At 42.1% G+C, this 23,532-nt stretch overlaps 2 protein-coding genes and 1 long non-coding RNA gene across 6 annotated transcripts in view; all 3 read left to right on the top strand.

The window, feature by feature from the left end:
• Positions 1–1,723, top strand: part of LOC109549318 (uncharacterized) — a 66,191-nt gene extending 64,468 nt beyond the window's left edge. Inside the window, exons 5-6 of the long non-coding RNA XR_002175588.3 lie at positions 166–267; positions 1,238–1,723. This is a non-coding gene — a long non-coding RNA (uncharacterized lncRNA). The remainder of the gene's footprint in view (positions 1–165; positions 268–1,237) is intronic.
• A 359-nt stretch (positions 1,724–2,082) lies between these two features.
• On the top strand, positions 2,083–10,709 carry GGCT (gamma-glutamylcyclotransferase). Of its 3 annotated transcripts, XM_019926043.3 has the most exons (5): positions 2,083–2,235; positions 2,632–2,803; positions 6,763–6,908; positions 7,848–7,983; positions 9,109–10,709. In XM_019926043.3, exons 2-5 carry the CDS (start codon positions 2,663–2,665, stop codon positions 9,250–9,252), a joined length of 567 nt encoding a protein of 188 aa, XP_019781602.1. In that variant the 5' UTR covers positions 2,083–2,235; positions 2,632–2,662; the 3' UTR covers positions 9,253–10,709. The 3 variants fall into 3 exon arrangements, 2 of the variants coding, with proteins under 2 accessions (XP_019781602.1, XP_004328119.1); XR_012334024.1 differs by lacking the exon at positions 2,083–2,235 and having other exon boundaries at positions 2,302–2,803; positions 6,763–6,820; positions 9,109–9,245; XM_004328071.4 differs by lacking the exon at positions 2,083–2,235 and having other exon boundaries at positions 2,468–2,803.
• An 8,290-nt stretch (positions 10,710–18,999) lies between these two features.
• NOD1 (nucleotide binding oligomerization domain containing 1) overlaps positions 19,000–23,532 on the top strand; it is a 91,804-nt gene continuing 87,271 nt past the window's right edge. For both annotated transcript variants that reach the window (XM_019926060.3, XM_019926065.3), the window contains exon 1: positions 19,000–19,469. The gene's annotated coding sequence lies outside the window, so the exon portion shown is untranslated. The remainder of the gene's footprint in view (positions 19,470–23,532) is intronic.

Raw genomic sequence — 23,532 nt, 5'->3', positions numbered from 1 at the left:
TCAAAACAGCCCTCCCTCAGTACTGCTTTATTTCTCTTCTTCTTTCTTTCTTTCTTTTTTTTTTTTTATGGCACTGAGTTAATTTAAGAAATTGAGCCATTTGTTCTGCAGGATGTCTCACCATTTGTTCTGGATTTTTCTGATTGTCTACTTCTATCCTTGTAGTTCCTGCTTGATTATACTGAGGTTAAAGATTTTCGGAAACAATACTTCTCAAATGAAGCTGGTGCTTCATACTGTATCACATCAGGAGACACATAATGTCAGGTTGGTCCATTTTACTGATAAGATCGATCTAGGTTAAGGTGGCAAGCGGCCAGATTTCTCCATTGTCATTATGGATTTCCCTGATGATTGGCACATAATCCCTGGCTCTATGTGAATATCCTGTTCCCTATCTCACTCTCACCAGTTGGTCACATTGATGATCCTGGCATGGATCAGTTATTCCACTAGGGACTGCAAAATGGTGAATTTCTAATTCTGTCCTTCATTTTACATTATTTAGCTGGCATGTTTTTGTAAAGAGAACAGTTTCCTCATCAACTGGGGCCATTTGGTTACCCTGAAATACAGCTGCAGCTAGAAAAGCAGGATAAATGGTAATTTTCTTAAATTACCACTTTTCAGAGTAAAGAGTTGGCGTGATAGTCACTGCCAGTAGTATGGCAAAGGAAGTTTTTAAAAACTGTTGTTTTTTTAGATTTGCTTTACACTTTAGTGGAAATGAATTTTATGTTTGACATTTTAAATAAATTGCGGTTATTAATTTTGATGCTCAAATTGTTCTAACTTTGGCCAGCGGGCATTCCTTCAAGCTAGCTTCTGTGTTCTTTTCAAAGGATCTTGTTTTTTAATACCTCCTGACTTTCTGTCACATGATGTTCTAAGTGCTCCTGTTATTTCTCAGCTCTTGACCCGACTGACATCAGCCATTTCTCCAAGGAGCCCTGGTACCTTTTAGTGGAAAAGTGGTATTTAGAGATCAACATCTGGGTGCCAAGGATGGTCATTGCTTCTAGGCCCTGAGTTCATATTAATATTTTCATTTCAAAGTTAACAATATAGAGTTTTTATGTCATTGTTATTATACAGTACTTCTATATCTTTACACCAGAGCTTTTACACCTAATTAACATTAACAAAGTTACTTTTAATACTTACACCAACCCTAGGAGATAGGTGATCATAACTTATGTAATTGTGATCATAACATCTTATAATCTCTATTTTAAAGGAGGAACCAGATCATTGCAGCTCTATTTACAATAGCCAGGACATGGAAGCAACCTAAGTGTCCATCGACAGATGAATGGATAAAGAAGATGTGGCATATATATACAATGGACTATTACTCAGATATAACAAGAAACGAAATTGAGTTATTTGTGGTGAGGTGGATGGACCTAGAGACTGTCATACAGAGTAAAGTAAGTCAGAAAGAGAAAAACAAATACTGTATGCTAACACATATATATGGAATCTAAAAATGGTCTGAAGAACCTAGGGGCAGGACCGGAATAAAGACACAGACATAGAGAATAGACTTGAGGACACGGGGAGGGGGAAGGGTAAGCTGGGACGAAGTGAGGGAGTGGCATGGACATATATACACTACTAAATGTAAAATAGATAGCTAGTGGGAAGCAGCCGCATAGCACAGGGAGATCAGCTGGGTGCTTTGTGACCACTTACAGGGGTGGGATAGGGAGGGTGGGAGGGAGGGATATGTAAGAGGGAGGAGATATGGGGATATATGTACACGTATAGCTGATTCACTTTGTTATACAGCAGCAATTAACACAACGTTGTAAAGCAATTATACTCCAATAAAGATGTTTAAAAAGAAAACCAAAAAAAAAAAAAAAAAAAAAGAGGAACCAGAGACGAGAAGTGCCGGAGGTTAGGCTTCCAAGTAAACAGCAAGCGTCGTGATTTGAACGCTGCACGCTACTTCCACCAGGGAAGGGAGCCCCTGACACTCAGAGGAGCTTTTCCAGGAAGCCAAGCGTCCTTAGAAAAGGTATCAGGGAGGTGATCAGGGCTAGGGGTGCGGGTACCAGCGTGTGGGGGTGAATATACGTCCCGACTCCAAAAGCAGAGAGCGGGACAGGGACGACCTGCTGAGTTATGGACCGTGGGGGGCATGGCCAGAGCTGCTGTTTCATCTTAAACGGACCAAAAATTCCCTAAAGAGCACACACTGCCAGTGAACCACGCAGGAGCCACCCAAAGGTAAGAAAATCCGGCCAGAATCGGCGAGCTACGACCCACAAATGGGGGACCTGACCCGTCCCCGCGAAGAGGGAGCCAATCAGAGGGAGCCTTGAACACGGGGGCGGGACAACAGAGGAGCGGGTCCAATGTGGAATCAGCCCTGGGTCGCCTCAGGGCAGAGTATTGCAAAGTCCAAGCAGCGAGCGGAGAGGAGGCGGTGGGCTGGCCAATCAGAGGGAGCAACTCACAGCGTTGGGTACTGGCAGCCATTCAGAAGAGTGGTCGCAGATGACTCGCCCGGCCCCAGCTTCCCGCCTTTCCCCTAAGCTCTAAGGCTGCGCGGCGCCGCGCTTCCTGGGCTGGGGTCGTCGGCCACCGCGCTATGCTCGTCCTCGCCTCACTCTCCTGCTACAGATCCCTGGTCCGTGCAGGCGTCCGGTGGGACATGGCGAACTCAGGCGGCGAGGACCTCCGGAGCCAGGAAGGGGAGAATTTTCTCTACTTCGCCTATGGCAGCAACCTGCTGACGGAGCGGATCCACCTCCGAAACCCCTCGGCCGTGTTCTGCAGCGTGGCCCGCCTGCAGGTCAGTGCTCTCCTCCCGGCCCCTGCGATGGCCTCTGCCCCCCTCTGCAGATGCGGGAGCCAGGATTTCGAGAACTCGCTTTCTCTTCGCCGCTTGTTGGCAGCACTGGGCCGGGAATGCAGCTCTTTCTGCTCAAAGTACATCAGGGTTCCTTGCACGACCCCGGGCCGGTCGCTCTCGCCCTCAGCCCTGTGCTTGACCCCTGCTGAGCTGTGCTACTCTGGCACCTGTGCCTCCCAGGCTACCCTGAGGTCTCTCTCCTGGCGTTCTCACGAGCTGCGCGTTCTGCCCAGATCCCAGCGCCTCTCCCTTGGCCACTGATTTAGGGGCATCATCACAGAATCCATTCGGTTGGTCCCTCTGAGAAGCCTTCTCTGACCCAAGTCAGGGAATCAGTTGCTTTCTGTTCTGTACCCCACTTTGCTCCAGGACTTGTCACCTGGTTTCGTAAAAATCCATTTACCCGCCTTTTGCTCCCGATCTGAGAGGTCCTGAAAGCTGGAGCCGTTTCTTATTCACAGTAAGGGCCGTGCTCAGTTAAATCAAGTGGCTGGATGAACCTTCGCTTGCCTTGGTAAGAATCATTGCTCTTAGTACCGTCCATTTATTCATTTAGTGCGTATTCTTCCAGCACTTACCTGGAGATACAAAGATGATTGAGTAAAGTTGGCTGCTTTCAGGACCTCCCAATCTATAGGAGAGACACTCGAACAAGTTATGTACAAAACCTTTTGACATTGTTGAACCAAACAAACATGGTCTCTGCTATCGTTGTCAGGGTTCTTAGTAGCAAGCAACAGAAGTGGCTGATTCAAGCAGAAAAAGAATGTGTTGAAAGGCCGTTTGAAGAGCTCACAGAATGACCAGGAAGGTAGGACCACAAAGCTGACAAAACAAGCAGGCATAAAAGGGAAGCTCTAAAACAGCCAGTATCACACCAACAGAACCAGCCCAGGGGGCCACTGTTGCATCGCCGCTAAGCTTGGTAAACATGGACGTTGCATTGTGCATCACCTGCGCTGGACCCTGCCTGCTACTGTCACTACATCTCCAAGTTCCTGAAACCCAAATCTGGTTGCCACCACCAAGGTGGACTTTTTTGCTGCCCTGGGTCACTAGTTTCTAATTCAAAGCCCTAGGTGGGTGTCCTGATTGGCTAAGTCTTGGCCACGTGCCCATGCCCTGACTTCAAGAAAAGCTGGGAGAACCAACTTCTGGCATTTGAAACTTCAAAAATGGGAGTCAGGCTCTGAACACTGTCTGCCCCCAAACTCATAAGGCAGGGAATTCCCCAAACGTGGGAAAGAAGTTCAGATGGTTTATAATTGGAATGCAGCAAAGAGCTATCAAGCAAATGATTATTCCGTCACAGGTATGGTCAGTCTTAAAAGGAGATATATTATACCTTACTCTCTGTTTTGTTCTGAACTTAAAACTGCTCTAAAAAAAAGTGAAATCTTTTTTTTTTTTTAAAGGATCCATTCAAGGTGCTATGGAAGTGTATGACTTGGGGACCTGACCTAACCGGGATGCTCAGTAAAGCCATTCCTGAAAATGTGACTTTTAAACTGAGACGTGAATGACTGGGGAGGGGGGAAGCAAACAGATAGAATGAACAGCAGGGACCAAAGACCTCAGGAAAGAAAAAAGCTGGACCTTCCAGCTAGTGTGGCTGGAATCTAGTGTGTGAGGAGAGGGTGTAGCATGAAGACTAGAGAGGTCGGGAAGGGCCACATTTTACAGGACCACAGAGGCCAGAGAAGGCTTGGGTCTTTATCTTGAGACCAATGAGAGGACCTCTGCCAAATTTAAGCAAATGAAACATCAGATTTACATCTTTGAAGCTGGTTCTGGTTGCTATGGAAAATGGATTGGAAGCAGTGGATGTAGGGAGCCCAGTTAGGAAGCTTTTGCAGCAGTCCATGCTAAAGATAATGGTACCCTGCAGTGGTAGCAGTGGAGGGTAGCTGGGTTTGGGAGATATTTAGGAGTGAGTACTGTTAGGCCTTGGTGATTGATTGTGAAAGGAAGAGGAGATAATGGGGATGACTAAGGTTTTTGACGCAACAGAGTAGATGACGGTGATGTTTGTGAAAAGAAGAGGAGAATTAGTTTGGGAGGGAAAATCAAGCTCAGTTTGGACATGTATTTGGCCCTTAAACAATGCCGGGATTAGTGGTGCCGACCCTTCACCCAGCCGAAAATCAGAACTGCCATCTCTACCTCAAAAACAAAGGAATTGATACATGACTCACCCAAGGGCAGGAAGCTGAAAAAGTTTGGATAGAATCAGGACTCAGACCCGAGTTCTTTTGATGCCACATATTCTCTATTTTAATCTCTACTCGAACTTTTCCCCATACTTAGTTAATTTGATGATATGTAAAAGGAAAATATAGATGCTATATTTATTGAAAAAAATTCACGTATACGTGGACCTGTGTAGTTCAAACCCGTGTTATTCAAGGGTCAGCTGTACTGAGTTTGAGATGCTCGTTGTATATCCAAGTGAGCAGAAAAATACTAGTGAACATTCATTAACTACTCACTATATTCTAAGCATTTTCGAAGCTCAGAGGAGAGATCTGAGCTGGATTAGAAGACGACTGGAATATTGGATGGTATTTGAAGCCATTGGAGGGGATGAGATTGTCCTGAGCAAACTGCTGAACAGAGAAAAGGGCCTAAACTGAGCCCTCAGAAACTCCAACATTTAAAGAGCAGGTAGTGGAGAAGGAGTTGGCAAAGGGGATTGAGGAGATCAAGGAACAGCCTAAAAGAAAGGAGACAGATCAAGACCTGGTGGTTAATGATGTCAGAAGCAGCTGAGAAGTAGAGCAAGACAAGGAATGAAAATTGTCTATTGGATTTAACAATAGACAACCAGTTCCTAGTGTGGTTGTAACTTTTATCAGATCCCCTGATGTCCTGTCAGGCATACCTGGTCCTAGAACATCCAGTATACCAATTGAAGGTACGGGTCACTCAAACCGACCTTTTTTGTGAAATTCTGACAGGTTTTTAAGAAAATAAAGGTGACAGAGATAAAATATAAACCTTAGATTTATTATCTAGTCTAACCTTTTTTTTTTTTTTTTTTTTTTTAATCATTAAGGAAGCTAAGCTCTGGAAAGATGGAAAGAAATCTTCTTAGACCAAACAGCCAAGTAAGGGTTTTTAATCTTCCTGGCTGTGTCCTTTGATTACTCATCTCTGTGAGGGAGGAAACTAAACTCGAAACCTTGACTCCATTACTTATTAGTTGTGAGACCTTAGGCAAGTTGCTTAATCTTTTTAAGCCACAGTTTTTCTTTCTGTTAAATGGGTATAAAAAGTTGTTGACAGGATTTTTAAAAAGTCCATATAAAGCTCATAGCACAGTGTATAGAACCCAGTAATTTTCCAGTAAGTGTTAGCTGCTCTTATTATTATAGATATGTTAATACAATTCAGGAATATTAAATTTATAAGTGTACAGATCACCCTCAAATGCCAGCTCCCTTAGGACAAAAAAAATAATGCTAATAGGATACACTTACATACATAAAAGTGGGAAGAATGTTATAACCCTTAGGTAGCCATCACCCAGCTTCAACAATTATGTACACTATGATTGTCTCTAAGTTAAAATCTATGTAAGTGGGCTGGGAAGTAGTTTTCAAAAATAAAGATAGCTGTGTTAAGGCCTCAGGATTATGGGATTTATTTTCCCTTTTAAGCCTCTTGTTTATGGTAAGATACGTGTACATATTCAGTATACAGTTCATTTTTAAAGAAAAATATGAAAAATTATAGTCCTTGAGATCTGGGTCCTTGGTTGTTTATCTTTGTATTTTTAACAGAAGGAACTCAAAGTTTGTTTTAGTTGCATGGAGTTCAAGGTAAATCTTTTTTTATTTTGAAGAAGGAAATTTTGGTTCACGTGGATACTGATCATATCACTTTGGTTTCCTTTGTAGGATTTTAAGCTTGACTTTGGCAATCCCCAAGGCAAAACTAGTGAAACTTGGCATGGAGGTATAGCCACCATTTTTGAAAGTCCTGGCGATGAAGTATGGGGAGTAGTATGGAAAATGAACAAAAGCAATTTAAGTTCTCTAGATAAGTAGGTGACTTCTAATTAAAAGTTAAATAATTACTAATTTAGAAAGTGGATCATATGCAAGGATGTGTATATATGTGTTGGTTTTTCAAAACCATATACTACGTACATATTCTTTATACTTTAGAGTTAACCTAAAAGGTATAATGTTCATTCCTAAAAAGAAAAGCCTAGAAGGGTCACACTCTCTGATTGAGATTTGGGGAGACATTTGTAATCTCTTCTATAATTGATGGAAGTCCTTATTTTCATTCTATTTGTTTTCTAATAAAAATATCTTTGTAGTTTCATATTGTGAGAAGGCATGAAGATTTTTGTAATTGTTATATACTTTTATTGATTTCAAAAGCTCAGTTTTTATTAGTTTTTAAAAAATAATTCTTTAAGGTGGCAGTTGAATCAGTAAAAACAGTAATAATCATTTGTAAAAACTTCAAAACATATTAGAAATGCTTTGATGCGCTTTATAAATAGAACTCAAGAGTTGTGTGGCAGAGCATTTAATGCAAAGAAAGTGGCAGAGAAGAGTAGGATTTGAGAAGAGCAGACAATCATCTGACATGCTTAATACTTTACTTCACTTGCAAACAGGAATGAGCCATCCTCTCTACTTTTCTCTGGGTGGATATTCTCTTGCTGTCAGCACACAGTCGTTTTTGTAGCCTAGAGAGCAATGTTTCAGTGTTATAAAGCTTGAAATAACTACACTGAAGCATGTTTTTAGATAGGCTAAATATAGAGGTCTATTAGAAGCATACCCAGTAATAGTAAGTCTCCAGCTTTCTAACTGAAAGGCTAAACTTCCTTTTGATGTGGTGATACTTCTGCTCTATCCCAAAATATACAGGGAGCAAGTACATCCATAAATAGTTAAAATTTTTAATCTGGTAAACTAACTTGGCTAAGTCAAGTATGATTAAAATTTGACTGTTCTGATTTCAGGCAAGAAGGGGTTAAAAGTGGAATGTATGTCCCAATAGAAGTTAATGTTTCTACTCAAGAAGGAAAAGAAATAACCTGTCGAAGTTATCAGATGACAAATTATGAGCGTGTTCCCCCATCACCCCAGTATAAAAAGGTATCCTTTTAACTAACTACTTACAAAGACTTTTGGTGATTCCTTGTTAATTTTCACTGAGCTAAACTAAAGAATATCTTGTTTTTAAAAGGTTTTGTGTGTTTTAAATTCTACATGTACAATTCATTTTAATCAAAATGTTTTTTAATACAAAAATGATATTTATTTACCGAATAACTAAATGTTCAGATTTATTTATAATGATAGAAATATGTCCCTAAAACTTCATTTATTAGAAAAAAAGCTTGTAGAAATGTATTTGAGTCATAATTCTAGACATGTTTTTTACTTTTTTAAAGTAGAAAATAGCATGTATGTGTGTATTTTTTGTAGAGTTATTCTATACCCATGCTTTTATAATCATTTTTTTCTTCCTCCATAAAACAGTATTTCATGAACACCAAGATTCATTTTTGTAGGTAAAAAATATATTTCCTACTGCTGAAATGTTTTCCATTTCCAGATGGAGGGAAAAATAAGTCACACTGCTTTTCAGAATCAGGGATACCACTCCCTCAAGCACCAGAAAAGAATTCAGGATAGAGAGTCCAACATCCCTTTTCAGAAACCCAAACTTAGGTACCTGTTGGCAGGCCCAGTCAGGACATGATACCTGGAGAGGGTGACCCAGTTCCTGGGCCTAATCTGGAATTTTCTAGAAGGACCCTAGAGGAATTAAGCCTGGTATGGATCTGGGAAGTACCACTGGACACACTTGCTATTTATTCCCTCACGTCTAATTCAGAGGTAGAGTAGACTCCAGGATTCAACTACAACTGCTACCTGTAAACTGGAAATTTTTTTGGAGAATGGTGTTTGTTTCTTAAAAAATCATGCAAATTCTGTACAATAAGTTTTTCTCTTAATATAAAAACATTTTAAATCATATTACTGAGTACAATTGCTCTTCCGTAAGGGTGGATCTTGTGGCTTTGAAAACTCCCTGCACTTTCATGCTCATTGTGAGAGGAATGACTATCCCTCCATTTTGTTCTAGAATTGTTTATTCCAGAGTTATCGGAAAGCTAATATTTCATACTTTGATACTACAAATAAAGCTGTGGTGTACTAAATTAAATTATGTTCCTAACTAAAGGGTTTTTTGTTTATTTTAACCATTTCTAGGTGATTTGCCTGGGTGCAAAAGAGAATGGTTTGCCACCGGACTATCAAAAGAAGTTAAACGCAATAGAACCAAATGACTACAAAGGAAAGGTCTCAGAAGAAATTGAAGACATTATCAAAAAGGGGGAAGCAAAAACTCATTAGAACCTAATAGAATACGTCTACAGATATTTTCTCTATATGCTAATACATTTTTAACATTTAGAACGGGAATCTGGGATATCTCTCTGTTTAATATATTTTCAACAGTGTTCTGAAGGGGTATCTCACTTGGGTGATTCCTTGTTTTCAGGCTATAAAAAGGCCAGGATAGGAGTTAGACAATTGAAAAGGGGGCCTTGCGGCATTGGAATGCATGACAAGTAGATGTGAGTATTCCTTCTGTGAACCCTTAAAGTTATTTTATTGAGTTGATCTGAAGTGTATTTTTGCTCTGTGATAAAGGGTAGATTTGCAACTTAAGGATGGTGCTGGTAAATCACTCTGCTCTGGGATTTTTTCTTAGCTTACTAAGAGCAAGCAAACTGCAGAAGCAATTGATTATAACAACTTCAAAATTTAAAAGATGGCATACTGTGCTTAGAGGAATAAATGTATTTATGGTTTCACCTATAGTCCCTACTAAAATACTACATTTCATTTTGTTAGAGAGACTCACATCATCACACATACTGGATCTGGTCTTGGTCTATAGCCAATCTATACTAAAGGATAACTGCACAGACTCTGGAACCAGACAGCCGAGGATCGACTGTCAGTTCCAGCACTTTCTAGCTGGGAAACTTTGGATTATATGACTGTGCCTCAGCTTCCTTGCCTGCAGACTGAGGACAGCCCAAATTTCTATGTCTTAGGATTGTTTTGAGGAGTGTATATATATATATATATATAAGCTTAGAACAGAGCCTGGCATATAATAAGTATTAGCAATCATTATTGTTCTTACTGAAGAATTAAGTTTGTACAGAGCTATCCTTGGAACAAGATTTTAAAGTAGAAGGGTCACGATTATGAGGGAAATGTGTTTCCTGGAAACTGAAATTTGATTCTTGGCTTACCAAGAAATGGTCACCTTCTTAAATTTACTTACTGAATAAGTGGAAGAAAGACGAGTCATGAATAAAACAACACTGGTTATCAAAAATTCTCTTATGTCTCTGTGGAATGCAGTGAGCTGGACCTTCCAAACAGGTTATTAGAATGAGAGGGAACAAGCCACAGCAGCATAAAACAAAGATTTGGTTTTTACTCTTGGGAAGAAGGACCAAAGGACTTTTCAGCTACAGCTGCAATTCTGTCGTGAGGCTGAGCCATAGACTACAGGTTTGACCATGTTTCATAGCTGTTACACCTCACTGTTTTCAAGTATACCCTCCAGTATTCCAGTTTTCGATAGTTGTTAACTCCTCCCCAAAAGACCAAGTTTGTCTGTGACCCAGAACACAGTTATGGTAATATAGTAAGCAAGGCTCAGTTGTGCTGTAGGTACTAAAAATTGCATATTATTCTAAAATCTGTCTCTCCTACCTAAAATGACAGCTTTCATTAAGGAATTTAAAACATTAACAATAAAATCTTCATGTCTGGCCTTTTAACAAAAATCTGTTAATCATGACTATTTTTTCCAGTTGTTTTCCAGGTAGTACTAGCAAATGTCATATGTAAGGATTTTCCATTTCTACCAGTGATTTTGGCCCTCTAACCACAATACAGCCAGCTCCTGGATATACTATAGCAAACATAGTTTTTGAAAAGCATTTCTGGGCTTGAAAGAAAATAAGGAAAATCTTGAAGTTGTACCAGCCCCTCTCCCACAAAAAGAAAGAAGATAAAGTGAGCTGAAAGGCTAGACAGTAATGGTAAACAAATGGCCCAGATATCCTTGCCAATAATAGCCCCAGAATTAGATGACTCACCCTTGCAGGACAGGAAAACTGTACCTGAGAATTCTGTATGAAACCAGGACCCTTGAAGAGAACTAAAACAGTCCCCAGTTAGTAAGCCTGGTGGCTCCCAGCAGAGATAGATGCAAGTCCTCTCTGAAGAAAGCGATCCTAATTCAGGTTCTCAGGTTTTCCACTTAAAAATTTAAAAGATAATAATAAGGAAAATGATACACTATGAATGGGAACAGAAAAAACAAATTTACATCCCTAAGGTTTCAGGATATTGAAATGATCAAAAACAGAATATAAGTATATTTGGAGACTGACTTCTGGGAAGATGGAATAGACATACTCTTCCCTATTCCTTTAGTTAAGTACAACTAAAATCCCTGAACATAATATATAAAACAAGCAGAACAGCTAGAGACCTTAGGACCCAAGGCATGACATGGTGCTGAATTCCCTGGATTTTCTTTTGCCTCATGCATCTCAGACTTCTAGCTGAAGAAGCCAGCAACCTGAAGGCACCAATGAGCATGAGCAGAGATGAAAAACACAAACAAACAAAACAAGAAAAGCTGCTCTCTAGCCAAAGGACTGGGAAATGGACAGTCTAGCCAGATAAAACTTAGAGAATAAGTGCTTTACCCCAGCCTAACACCATGGAGAAAAACTAGAACGCTCACCTCCACCCAAGCCAGCAAAAGTTCAAGAGGGAAGCCTGGACTTCCACCCTTGCCAGGTTGTAACAAGGCACCCTAACCCTCTCTCCCACCAGCATTGCCAGGGTAGTGTCAGAAAAGGCTGAGTAGGGAGCCGCCCAGCAGTAACAATCACTCCCCTTCCCCCCCCCCCCCCAGTAGTGTCAGTGGAGACCATGTGAGGAGCCTGTACTTAAAACCCCGTCTGGCAGTAACAAGGTGCCCCTCCCTGTCCCTGCTGGGTGGTGTCAGAGGAGACCAAGTGACAGATTAGGACTTTATTGCCCAGTGGTAACAAAGCCACCCTTCCCTGTGGTGTCATTGAAGGCCATGTAGGGGGCAGTAATGAGGCATTCCTACTCCTCCCAGCCAAGGAGGTATCTGTGGAGACCTAGTGGGAAGCTGAGACTCCTACCTCCCCTCCGTAGTAACAAGGTGGACCCTCCCTTGGGTGACACCAGAAGCTGGGTGAGAACCTGAACTTCTACCTCCATTTAGCAGTATCGAGGCAGTGGCCCACACCTTCCTCTGCTGGAATGGTTTCAGAGTAATCCGGCTAAAATAGGAGATTTCAATAAGATCCAGAGTCTCATAATTTCCAAAATGTCCAGGCTTCAACTGAAAAATCACTCATCATTCCAAGAACCAGGAAGATCTCAAACTAAATGAAGAAAGACAATCAGTAGATGCCAAAACAGACGATGACAGATATGTTAAAATTATTTGACAAAGATTTTAAAGCGGACATCATAAAAATGCTTTAGTGAGCAATGAGGAATGTGTTTGAAACAAATGAAAACACAAACATTCTCAGTAAAGAAACGGAAGATATAAAGAAGAACTAGATGGAAACTTTAGGACTGAAAAATACGATAAAATTACAGTGAAATTAAAAACTCAGAGGATGGGTCCAACAGCAGAATGGAGGGAACAGAGGAAAGAATCAGTGAACTGGGAGACAGAACAATAGAAATTAACCTTGTCTGAAAAGCAGAGAGAAAACAGACTGAAAAAAAAAAAAAACAACAAAACAGAGCGTTAGGGACCTGTGGGGATATAACAGAAGATCTAACATTTGTGTCATGGGAGTCTCAGAAGGAGAGGGGAGAGGACAGGCTGAAAAAGTGACCAAAGAAATAATGGTTTAAACATTCTGAATTTGGCAAAAGCCACAAACCTACAGATGAAAGAAGTTTAATGAAGCCATGACAGTCTCACATGGTTTAACCTAACAGACACCTAACTCCCAAGTTTGTGGGTGGGATTAGCAATAGTGTATATAAAATGCCCAGCACAATGGCTGGTATACAGCTGTTGTCTAATAAATAGTAATTAACATTTAAAAAGAAAAGAAAAATCTGAGTGAACTCCAAACATAAACCCAAAGAAAACCACACCAGACACATTGTAGTCAAACTTCTGAACGCTAAAGACAAAAATTCTTGAGAGCAGCAAGTAAGAGATGATACCTTACCTACAGGAGAAAAACAATTTCAATTACACCAGATTTCTCATCAGAAACCAGGGAGACCAGAAGGAAGTGGCACATTTTTCAAGTGCTGAAAGAAAAGGACCGTCTACCCAGAATCCAGTGAAAATAGCCTTTGAGAATGAAGGGAAAAATCAAGACATTCTCAGATGAAGGAAAACTAGGAAAATTTGTGGCCAGCTGACCTACCCTGAAAGAATGACTGAAGGAAGTTCTCCTAACAGGAAGGAAATGATAAAAGAAGGAACTTGGAAACCTCAGAAAGGAAAAAAATAACATGGTAAGCAAAAGTATGGATAAATACGAGTTTCCTTCTCTTGAGTTTCTTACATAATGGTTGAAGCAAAAATTAAAATATTGTGAGTTGTGGTTCTGAATATGTGTAGAGGTACTATTTAAAACAATTACAGGGGCTTCCCTGGTGGTGCAGTGGTTAGGAATCCACCTGCCAATGCAGGGGACATGGGTTTGAAACCTGGTACTGGAAGATCCCACATGCCGCGCAGCAACTAACCCCACGCTCCACAGCTACTGAGCCTGCGCTCTAGAGCCTGTGAGCCACAATTACTGAGCCCACGTGCCACAACTACTGAAGCCAGTGCGCCTAGAGCCCATGCTCCGCAACGAGAAGCCACTGCAATGAGAAGCCCGCGCACTGCAGTGAAGAGTAACCCCTGCTTGCCGCAACTAGAGAAAGCCTGCATGTAGCAATGAAGACCCAACGCAGCCAAAAGTAAAAACAAAACCCCAAAACCCTAACACAGGCGTCCCCAACCCCTGGGGAACTGGGCCACACAGCAGGTGGTGAGCAGTGGGCCAGCAAGTGAAGCTTCATCTGCTGCTCCCCATCATTCCCATTACTGTCTGAACCATCCCCCCCATCACTTGCATTACCACCTGAACAATCCGCGACCCATTCATGGAAAAATTGTCTTCCACGAAACCTGTCCCTGGTGCCAAAAAGGCTGGAGACCGCTGCCCTAACATATCAATAAGTACATTCAGTGTAAATGATCTCAAGACACCAATTAAAACACAGAAACTGGTGGAGTGGATTAAAAACATGACCCAGCCTTATTTATGCTGTCTACAAGAAACTCACTTCAACTATAACAATATAAGCAGCTTGAAAATAAAAGGATAGAAAAAGATATATGATGCAAACATTAATCAAAGGAAAGAATGAGTGGCTTTATTAATATTAGATAGAGTAGATTTCAGGGCAAAGAAAATTACCAGAGACAGGGGGCATTATGGTAACCCTTACCAGTTCATTTTGTGAAGCTAGTGAAGTCAGTATACCAAAACCAGGCACAGTAGAAAAAACCAACCAAACAAAAATAAGCCTGCAGACCACTATCCCTTATGAATATTGATTCAAAGATTCTTTAAAAAAATACTAGCAAATAGAATTTAGCAATACATAAAAGGAATTCTATACCATGACCAAGGCGGGTTATTCCAGAGCTGCAAGTCTGGTTCAATACTTGAACATCAATCAAAGTAATCCACTGTATTTTAACTATTATTACAAACCATGTGATCACATCAGTAGATGCATAAAAGTGTTTGGCACAATTCAATACCCATTTATGATAAAAAAATTCCTCAGAAAAATAGGAACAGAAGGGAACATCAACAACTTGATAAAGAGCATCTATAAAATACGTACAGCTAACATTATACTTAATAATAAAAGACTGAATGCTTTTCCCTTAAAACTGGGGACAAGGCAAGGATGTCTGCTCTCACTATTCTTATTCAACATAGTACTGGAAGTTCTAACCAGTGTAGTGAGGCAAGAAAGGGAAATGAAAGGCATACAGATGGGAAAGAAATAAATGAAACAGTCTCTATGTACAGATGACATGATTATCTATGTAGAAAACCCCTAGGAATCTATAAAAAAGTATCCCTTAGAACCAAGAAGTCAGTTCAGCAAGGTCACAGGTTACAAGATAAACATACAAAAATCAATTGTATTCTATATACTTGGACACGGAAATTAAAAATATAATACCATTTACAATTGCTTTTTTTAACTGTAACTTTTTAATTGTGACGAAATTCACATAACGTAAAATTAACCGTTTGAAAGTGAACGACTCAGTAGCATTTAATGCACTCACAATGTTGTCCAACCACCATCACTATTTACTTCCAAAACATTTCCATCACCCCAAAAGGAACCACACATCCATTCTTCCCTCCCCCACCCCCATTCCCTGGCAAACACCAATCTACTTTCTGTCCCTATGAATTTACCTATTCTGGTTATTTCATATTAAAGGACTCATAAAATATGTGACCTTTTATGTCTGACTTCTTTCACTTAGCATAATATCTTTGAGGCTTATCAACACTGTAGTATGTATCAACACTTCATTCTTTTTCGTCGCTGTATAATATTCTATCATATGTGTATAATGATTTGTTTATCCATCCATTGATGGACATTTGGACTGTTTTCACCTTTTGACTATTGTGAATAATGCTGCTATGAACATGTGTGTACATATATATTTTTCAGTACCTCTTGTCACTTATTTTGGGTTTATACCTAGGAGTGGAATTGCTGGGTCATATGGTAATTCTATGTTTAACTTTTTGAGGAACTGCCAAACTGTTTCCCGCATTGGCTGAACAATTTTACATTCTTACCAACAACATATACACTTTTTTAAAAGGAAATACTTAAGGGCAAACTTAACCAAACATGTGTAAGACTTGTATACTGAAAACTACAAAACACTGATGAAAGAAATCAAAGATCTAAATAAATGGAGAGGCATACCATGTTCATGGTTTGGAAGGCTTAATATAATAAAGATGTCAATTCTCTCCAATACAGGTTTAACACAATTCCTATCAAAATCCCAGCAAGATTATTTTTCTAAAATTTATATGGAAAGGCAAAGGAATTAGAATAGGTAAAGCAACTCTGAAAAAAAAAGAATAAAGTGGTAGGAATCCATCGACCCAATTCAAGATTGTATGGTATTGGCAGAGGGATAAACACACAGATCAATGGAACAGAATGGAGAACCCAGAAATAGACCCACACAAAGGTGGAGAGGTAATTTAATGGAGGAAAGATAGCTTTTCAACGGTGATTCTGTGGCAGCAATTGGACATCCATAGGCAAAAGTAACAATTATAATAGAATTAACCTTAAGTCTCATTTCAAAATTAACTCAAAATTAACTCAAATGCCTGACATAAAACTGAACTTTTGGGGAAAGAAAGGAGAAATTCTTTAACATCTAGGGTTTTTCAAAGAGTTCTTAGACTGAATACCAAAAGCATGATCCATACAAGGAAAAACAGAAGCTAGGGAGCATCAAAATTTACAATGTTTGCTCTGTGAAAGATCCTATTAAGAGAATGAAAAGACAAGCTTGGAGTGGGACAAAATATTTGCCAATCACATATCTAACAAAGGGCTGTTATCTACAATACATAAAGAACTTTCAAAACTCAACAGTAAAAAAGCAAACAATTGAGTTAATAAATGAATAAGACAAAGAGACATTCCACCCAAGAGGAGACACAGATGGCAAGTAAGCACATAAAAAGGTGTTCAACATCATTAGCAAATTAAAACTATAATGATACACTACACACCTATCAGAATGGCTAAAATAAAACATTGTGACAACACCAAATGCTGACGAAGGTGTTGCGAAACTGGATCACTTAGACATTGCTGTTGGGAATGTAAATGGTCCAGCCACTGTGGAAAAGAGTTTGGCTGTTTCTTAAACTAAACATGCAACTACTATATGACCTATCAGTTGCACTCCTGGACATTTATCCCAGGGAAATGAAAACTTATGTTTGCATATAAACCTGTAGTTTAATGTCTATAGCAGCTTTAGTCATAATAGCCAAAAACAGGAAATAATCCAAATGTTGTTTAACATGTGAATGGTTAAACTGTGGTATCCCTGTGGTAATACCATGAAATACTACTCAGTAATAAAAAAGAAAGAACTATTGATATATGCAATGCCCTAGATGAATCTCCAGAGAATTATGCCGAGTGAACAAAACAATCCCAAAACAAGATCACAAAATCCTGGTACATACCGTGTGCTTCCATTTATATAATGTTCTTGAAATGACATATTATAGAAACGGGGAACAGATTAGTGATTGTCAGGGGTTAATGAGGGAGTGGTATGATAAAACAGGGCAATATGAAGGATCGTTGTAGTGGTGGAAGTGTTCTGTATTTTGACTGTACCAATGCCTACAGCCTGGTTCTGCAAGATGTTACCATGAAGGGAAATTGGGTTAAGGGTATAAGGGTCTCTCTGCATTATTTCTTACAGCTGCATGTGAATTTACAATTAGCCCAAACAAAAAGTTTAATTAAAAACAAAAATAACTATGAATTTTTTAAGTGATGGAATCAGTAGAGAACAGGAGACTATTAAAAATGACCAAGAAAATTAGAAATAGAACCAAAACACTCTTAGAAAATATATTATTGTTGAAATTAAGAACTTAAATGGATGGTGTATTGGTTTCCTATTGCTGCTGTAACGAGTTACCACAAAGTGGCTTAAAACAACACAAATTTATTATCTTACGGTTCTGGAGGTCAGTAGTCTAAAGTGAGTCTCAATGGGCTAAAATCAAAGTGTTAGCAGGACTGTATTACTTCTGGAGGCTCTACTGGAGAACCCACTTCCTTGCATTTTCCAGCTTCTAGAAGCCACCCTCATTTCTTGGCTCATAGACCCATTCCTCCATCTTCAAAACCAGCAACATCAGGCCAAATCCTTCTCAGGCTCCTATCTCTTTAGTTCTCCTTCTTCCTCCCTCTTCCATTTATAAGGACCCTTGTGATTACATCGGGCCCATACCAATAGTCCATGATTATCTTCCCATCTCAAGGTCAGCTGATTTGCACCCTTAATTCCACCTGCTACTTTAATTCTCCTTTGCCATATTCACAGGTTCCAGGTGTAGGGAGTATTCCGCCTAACACAGATGAGTAACACAGCGGGGTTGGAATAGCCACAAAAGAATTGATTGATGGAAAGACAACTGAGAAGTTATTCAGAATGCAGCCAGAGAAACAGGATATGGAAAATATGAGTTTAAAAGATATGGAAGATAAAATCCAGAATCCTAGAGAAAAGAAAAATTTTGTAATTTTTCTACCAGAGGTTCCTGTAAGGGTATAAACTGGAGGAATTGGTATCTTTAGCATCTCTATATTGGAGCTTACAAGTTTGCACAAGGTAGCCCATTAAGTTTACGTTTGCAAAGTTTCGCTTTTGAGTTACGAACAAACTTTTATCAGAAGGCAGCCTTTGATGGTAATCTAAATATTCATGAGCATATGTGGTCATGTGATTGAATGTACTCTAGTGTGAATGTGACAACTTATTTATAGCATCGTTATGCCTTATGTAGATTCTCCATTTAAAACGTTTAAAAAACATTTTATTGCGAAAGGTATTAGCATGTTAAAAAGTCCCTTACAGGTCTTCACAGCATAATGTATAGACTATAAAACGTACACTGCCAAGAAGAGATTTAAGGACATGAAGAAAAGCTTACATTTTAAAAAGTGTAAATCGAAGTATATGCTCTGTCGTAAAAGGCTTGATGATTTTGAGCTACTTTTCACCGGGGAGCAGGTGTCACGTTTTAACGCGAGTTTCACCCGGGAGCACTTGTTAACGTTTTAACAGGCGTTTCACCATCTTGCTCAGGTGCTGCTGCCTCCGGTTGGCTCATTTAAGGGGACGGGCCTAGGCTCGCGGAGGCGAAGACCGAGTTGGCGTCTAGTTCGCGATGTGTCACCCCTGGGCGAGCTCTCAGGCCTGCCCGCTCGGCCTGAGCGGTGGCGTGGCTGCTCTGCTGGGGCAGGGACCGCCCCTCTCGGCTGCCCCGGGCTACTTTCTGCGCGCCGCCTCTCCCGGCTTCCCCCGCCCGGTCCGGGCGAGCGGCCACCCCGCCGACCCCGACTCGCTTGCCCGGGCCCGGCCTCGCCTTCCCCGCGCAGGCCGCAGAGGCTCGGGGCGCGGCCACAGGGGCGCGGCCTTCGCTGCGGTCGGGCCAGTTCCCGTTCCCAGCCGGTGCCGCGGCTGCTCCCTCCCCGGTCCTGGTGAAGCTGCGGGCGCCGTGCGCTCCCGGCCCGGCGTTCCCCAGTCTCGGCGTTCCCCAGTCTCAGCGTTCCCGCTCGCGCCCTCCCGGCGCATCAGGCTCTCGCTCCCTGCGAGGTCTGCTGCTCCCTGCTGCTGCGAGGTCTGCACACCTAGCGACCAAGTAAGTCCCAGCGACGGGGGTGGGTCGCGCGGGGCACAAGTTTTCTGGGGTCCTGGGCGCTGCGAGGGAGGAGGAGCAGGGAGGCGTCATCCTGCGAGCGGACGGGATTCAAAGCTGCTCTAGAAGAGCCCCGGGTGGAGCAAGGCGGGGAAACCCGGGAGTTTGTGGCATGCCACGAAAGTTCGGGGGGATGAACTTCAGTGTTAGGGGAATCGTTTATCCCACGGTGGTCCGGGCAGAGTTTCTCAATCCTGTCTGTATCTTAGAATCACCTGGGGCGTTTGTAAAATTCAGATGCCCAGGCTGGTTCTATCAGAATCCCTGGGGGTGGGACCCAGGCCTCTGTATCCCCAGCTGATTCCACTGTGCGTTCAGCGTTGAGCAACAATGACCAAAGTGTGGCTGCCAAGAGAAGGTGGAAAGGCCGGCAGGGGCCTTGATGGAGTACAGCCTGCAGACGGATCCGGCTGCTCCCAGTGTCTTGCGTGACCCTGGGGAGGGGGCAGTGGACTTCCCTCCAGCTTCCTGAAATGCAAAGAAGGGAAATGAGACAAGGCTTGGCAGGGTGGCCTGAACAGTGTGTTCAGAACAGATATGCAGCCTCAGATATGCATAGAGTCTTATGGCATATTGTGAAAAACAGAAGGATTGCCAGATCACGATGCCCCTTTAGTTCTGCTTTCTGGGAAATGCCTCCGTTGTTGGCCTTTAAAATTAAGTTGCGGGAAGCCAGTAAACCCATGGCCTTAACTACTGGGTTTTCTGCTTTAAGGATGAAGCCAGCTGTGCTTGCCACAGGGTCGGGTTTGTCGCTCCTAAAAGCCGCCTATCTGAGATTTCCCACATCCAGGGAATAGTAACTCTAGCTTGGATATTAGGAGTGCACAGGATTTATCCTGTTCTCACCCTGGGGACAGATAGCTCTAATCTCAGCAAGTGGGGCCACTGGACGAGACACAGACTTTTACTGCAGATAAGAAAGGTGGATTTAAAACAAATGACAGCCTAGGAGAAGAGAGGGCTTCCAAAGGGTCTAAGAAGAGTAGATTGTGTTTTTGTGTAATGAAGAAATTCAAGTTCAAGTTTGGAGCCCATCAAACCTGTGCCCCGATTCAGATTCTGTCACTTCTGTGATGCGTGACCATGGGCGTGTTATATGTGATCTCTCTGAACCCCTGTTTTCTTTCTCGTAAAATGGGGATCTAAAGAGCTCTGTCGTGAGGTTACATGAGATAGGGTGTATCAAACGCCTGGCACGGCGGGTGGCACGTGGTGGCTGCTCCATCAGTGGCAGTTACTAGCCACTGCGGTGGTGATCTGTGTTCAGCAGTTGTTTATTTAGTACAGCCACGGTGAGGGAGAGTGGCCAGTAGTTGCTCCATTCCCCTGTTCTTCTCCTGCCCTGCTCGGGGGAGGGCTCTGTAGCTCCTTCCCCCTTGGGCACCGTGTACTTTGCAGTCTGGAATTTCAGGCCACCACCCTTTCCCCCAACAGGGCTTATTGATGGCTCTGGAATACAGTTTTACTCCATGCGATAGGAATGAATTTCTTGGCAAAAGAAAGTGGTCCTTAATCTTGAGACTTCCTCCACCCCACTGCCCCATATATCAAAAAATGGGCTCCCCCAAAGCTGGGCTGTTTACAGGGCCTCAGAATTGACATGGGCACACACAGATGACTTTCCTTTTGGCAGCATCCTCAGGCCGTGCCCCGGTTGTACCTGTTTTGCTACTGACCCTTGGCCTAGGGGCAGTGAATCCTTCCTAGATGATCAAGAAGTCAGGAATTTGGAGAAGGGAGGACCCACATCCTACAATTGTCAGGGGGTATCCCATATCCCAGCTTGGTCCCACTCTGTGTGTCACTGATGATCACTTTGATAGTAACAGCAGCACTGTTTATTTTAGATTAGACATTAGAAATACTATAAACAGTGATGCAATGTAGGTATAAAGATCAAGTGGTTTTTCTTTTTGCGGTACGCGGGCCTCTCATTGTTGTGGCCTCTCCTGTTGCGGAGCACAGGCTCTGGACGCCGAGGCTCAGCGGCCATGGCTTACGGGCCCAGCCGCTCCGAGGCATGTGGGATCTTCCCGGACCGGGGAACGAACCCGTGTACCCTGCATCGGCAGGCGGACTCTCAACCACTGTGCCACCAGGGAAGCCCTCAAGTGTTTTTTTACAGTGCTATCGCTAACTTGCCTAATGAGAATATCAAATTCTTGTCTCTTTTTATCCAAAGAAAAGAGTTCAATGTTTACTCGATATTTAAGACATAAACCTAGGATTTGAGGTTTATATTACCTTCTATGATTCTTCTTTTTTGGGGGTTTGAGGCAAGGTGAAATTTAAAAAGGTAAAGTTTATACTTGTGCTGAATTTTTGTCAGGCAGAAGCTGTAGGTATTTTGCAGGTTTCTGGAAGTCCTGTTTCCTTTTATCTTCCGGGCAAAGTCAGTTGAGTTTTACACAAAGGGCTTCCTTTCATCCATCTATAGGGTCCAAAGTTGTTTTGAGGGAAACTCTTTGGTGCATCAGACACTCAGTGACAGCAAGTGTTTTTTTCCAAACTTGACTCTTGTAGTAAGAGGAGACTAATCATTGCCATTTCAATTCATTGATGGTTTTTACTCAGTGCTAGAAAGTTTGTCAAAGCAAGACATTCTGGCTTGCATTCTTATTTATGTATTTTATCTAGAAACTGCCACAGACCAAACTGTGGGCAGAGATTTTGGTGCAGAGTTGACCAAGACAAGCTCATCACCATCCCTCCTCCCCTTCACCATCCTTCCACCCTCTGGAGCTGAGCCAGTGAGGCCTGGGATGCTTTTAGTCTAAGGGGATCTTACCTTGACCCTCAGAAGGGGCACAGTGCCTCTATAGAACTGTAACCAAAAGTGGGGTCCGACTGCTTGCCATTCAAAAGCCATTGAAGAGGCCAGGTTGGTGGAAAGGAAAGTTTGCTTCGTTTTGGATGCCGGCAACCGGGGGAGAGGGCGGACGCCTGTCCAAAGGCCAACTCCCCCTGTGACAATCAGGGGGCAAGAGCTTTTATAGACGGGGGTAGGGGGCTACATGCAGAAACTGTGCAGTCAGCTCTGACAGTCATCTTGAAATTGGTCACGTGGTGGTCTGACCAGTGTCATTTTGGTTGTTTTAGGTACAGTTAGTCTTCAGTTGCAGGGTCGGTTTGTTTTCATTTCTTTGAGGCCAGTTCACAGACTTGTGGCAGCTTATGTCATGGCTACAGTAAGATCACCATGTAGTTAACTTCTTTCACCAGGTGGGCGTTTCAGTATCTACAAGACAGCTCACAGGAGATGGCTCAGAATATTATCTACAGCCCTTGAGGAGGAACTAAAGGTCCTTAACCATGCTTAATGACTAAACTACTATTATTTAGTCTTATTGGACTGTTTTCCTTTGTTTCTGCATTTTCTCGCTTCTCTGATCAAACTAATTCTTTAGATGAAGTTTTTCCACAGGCAAAAGGCAGGCAGAGGACGTGGTAGGGAAGGACCATAGGGTCCTGCTCCGTTTCGGAACCAGCAAGGCAATTTTGTGTTCTATTATACTTCATTAAAATCATTTAGAGTACTCTAGTAAGCTGTCACTTTGGTATTTTTTTTGCTGAGTAGTCATTTTTCTTTAAAGAAAACTATAGTTTTCTATGGAACTGATGAATAGGTCAACATGAGGGTCCAGGTAATTTGCAAAGCACCAGATCAGCACCAGGTTTTGGTAGGTTAATTTCTTAATTAATTAATTAATTTTAATTTTTGGCTGTGTTGGGTCTTCGTTGCTGCGCACGGGCTTTCTCTACTTGCGGCGAGTAGGGGCTACTCTTTGTTGCGGTGCGCAGGCTTCTCATTGCAGTGGCTTCTCTTGTTGCAGAGCACGGGCTCTAGGCACGCGGGCTTCAGTAGTTGTGGCCCTCGGGTTCAGTAGTTGTGTCTCACGGGCTCTAGAGCGCAGGCTCAGTAGTTGTGGCGCACGGGCTTAGTTGCTCCACGGCATGTGGGATCTTCCTGGGCCAGGGCTCGAACCCTTGTCCCCTGCATTGG

Source organism: Tursiops truncatus, chromosome 9, assembly GCF_011762595.2.
Source record: "Tursiops truncatus isolate mTurTru1 chromosome 9, mTurTru1.mat.Y, whole genome shotgun sequence".
Classification (NCBI taxonomy): domain Eukaryota; kingdom Metazoa; phylum Chordata; class Mammalia; order Artiodactyla; family Delphinidae; genus Tursiops; species Tursiops truncatus.
The sequence above is the reverse complement of the archived record's forward strand: the minus strand, read 5'-3'. Positions and strand labels throughout refer to the sequence as shown.

Excerpts from the sequence above, each read along its gene's own strand:
- GGCT (XM_004328071.4), top strand. The coding sequence starts at position 2,600 with ATGCTCGTCCTCGCCTCACTCTCCTGCTACAGATCCCTGGTCCGTGCA. Across the intron at positions 2,804-6,762 it reads GCAGCGTGGCCCGCCTGCAG|GATTTTAAGCTTGACTTTGG; the intron begins GTCAGTGCTCTC and ends TTTCCTTTGTAG. Across the intron at positions 7,984-9,108 it reads CATCACCCCAGTATAAAAAG|GTGATTTGCCTGGGTGCAAA; the intron begins GTATCCTTTTAA and ends AACCATTTCTAG.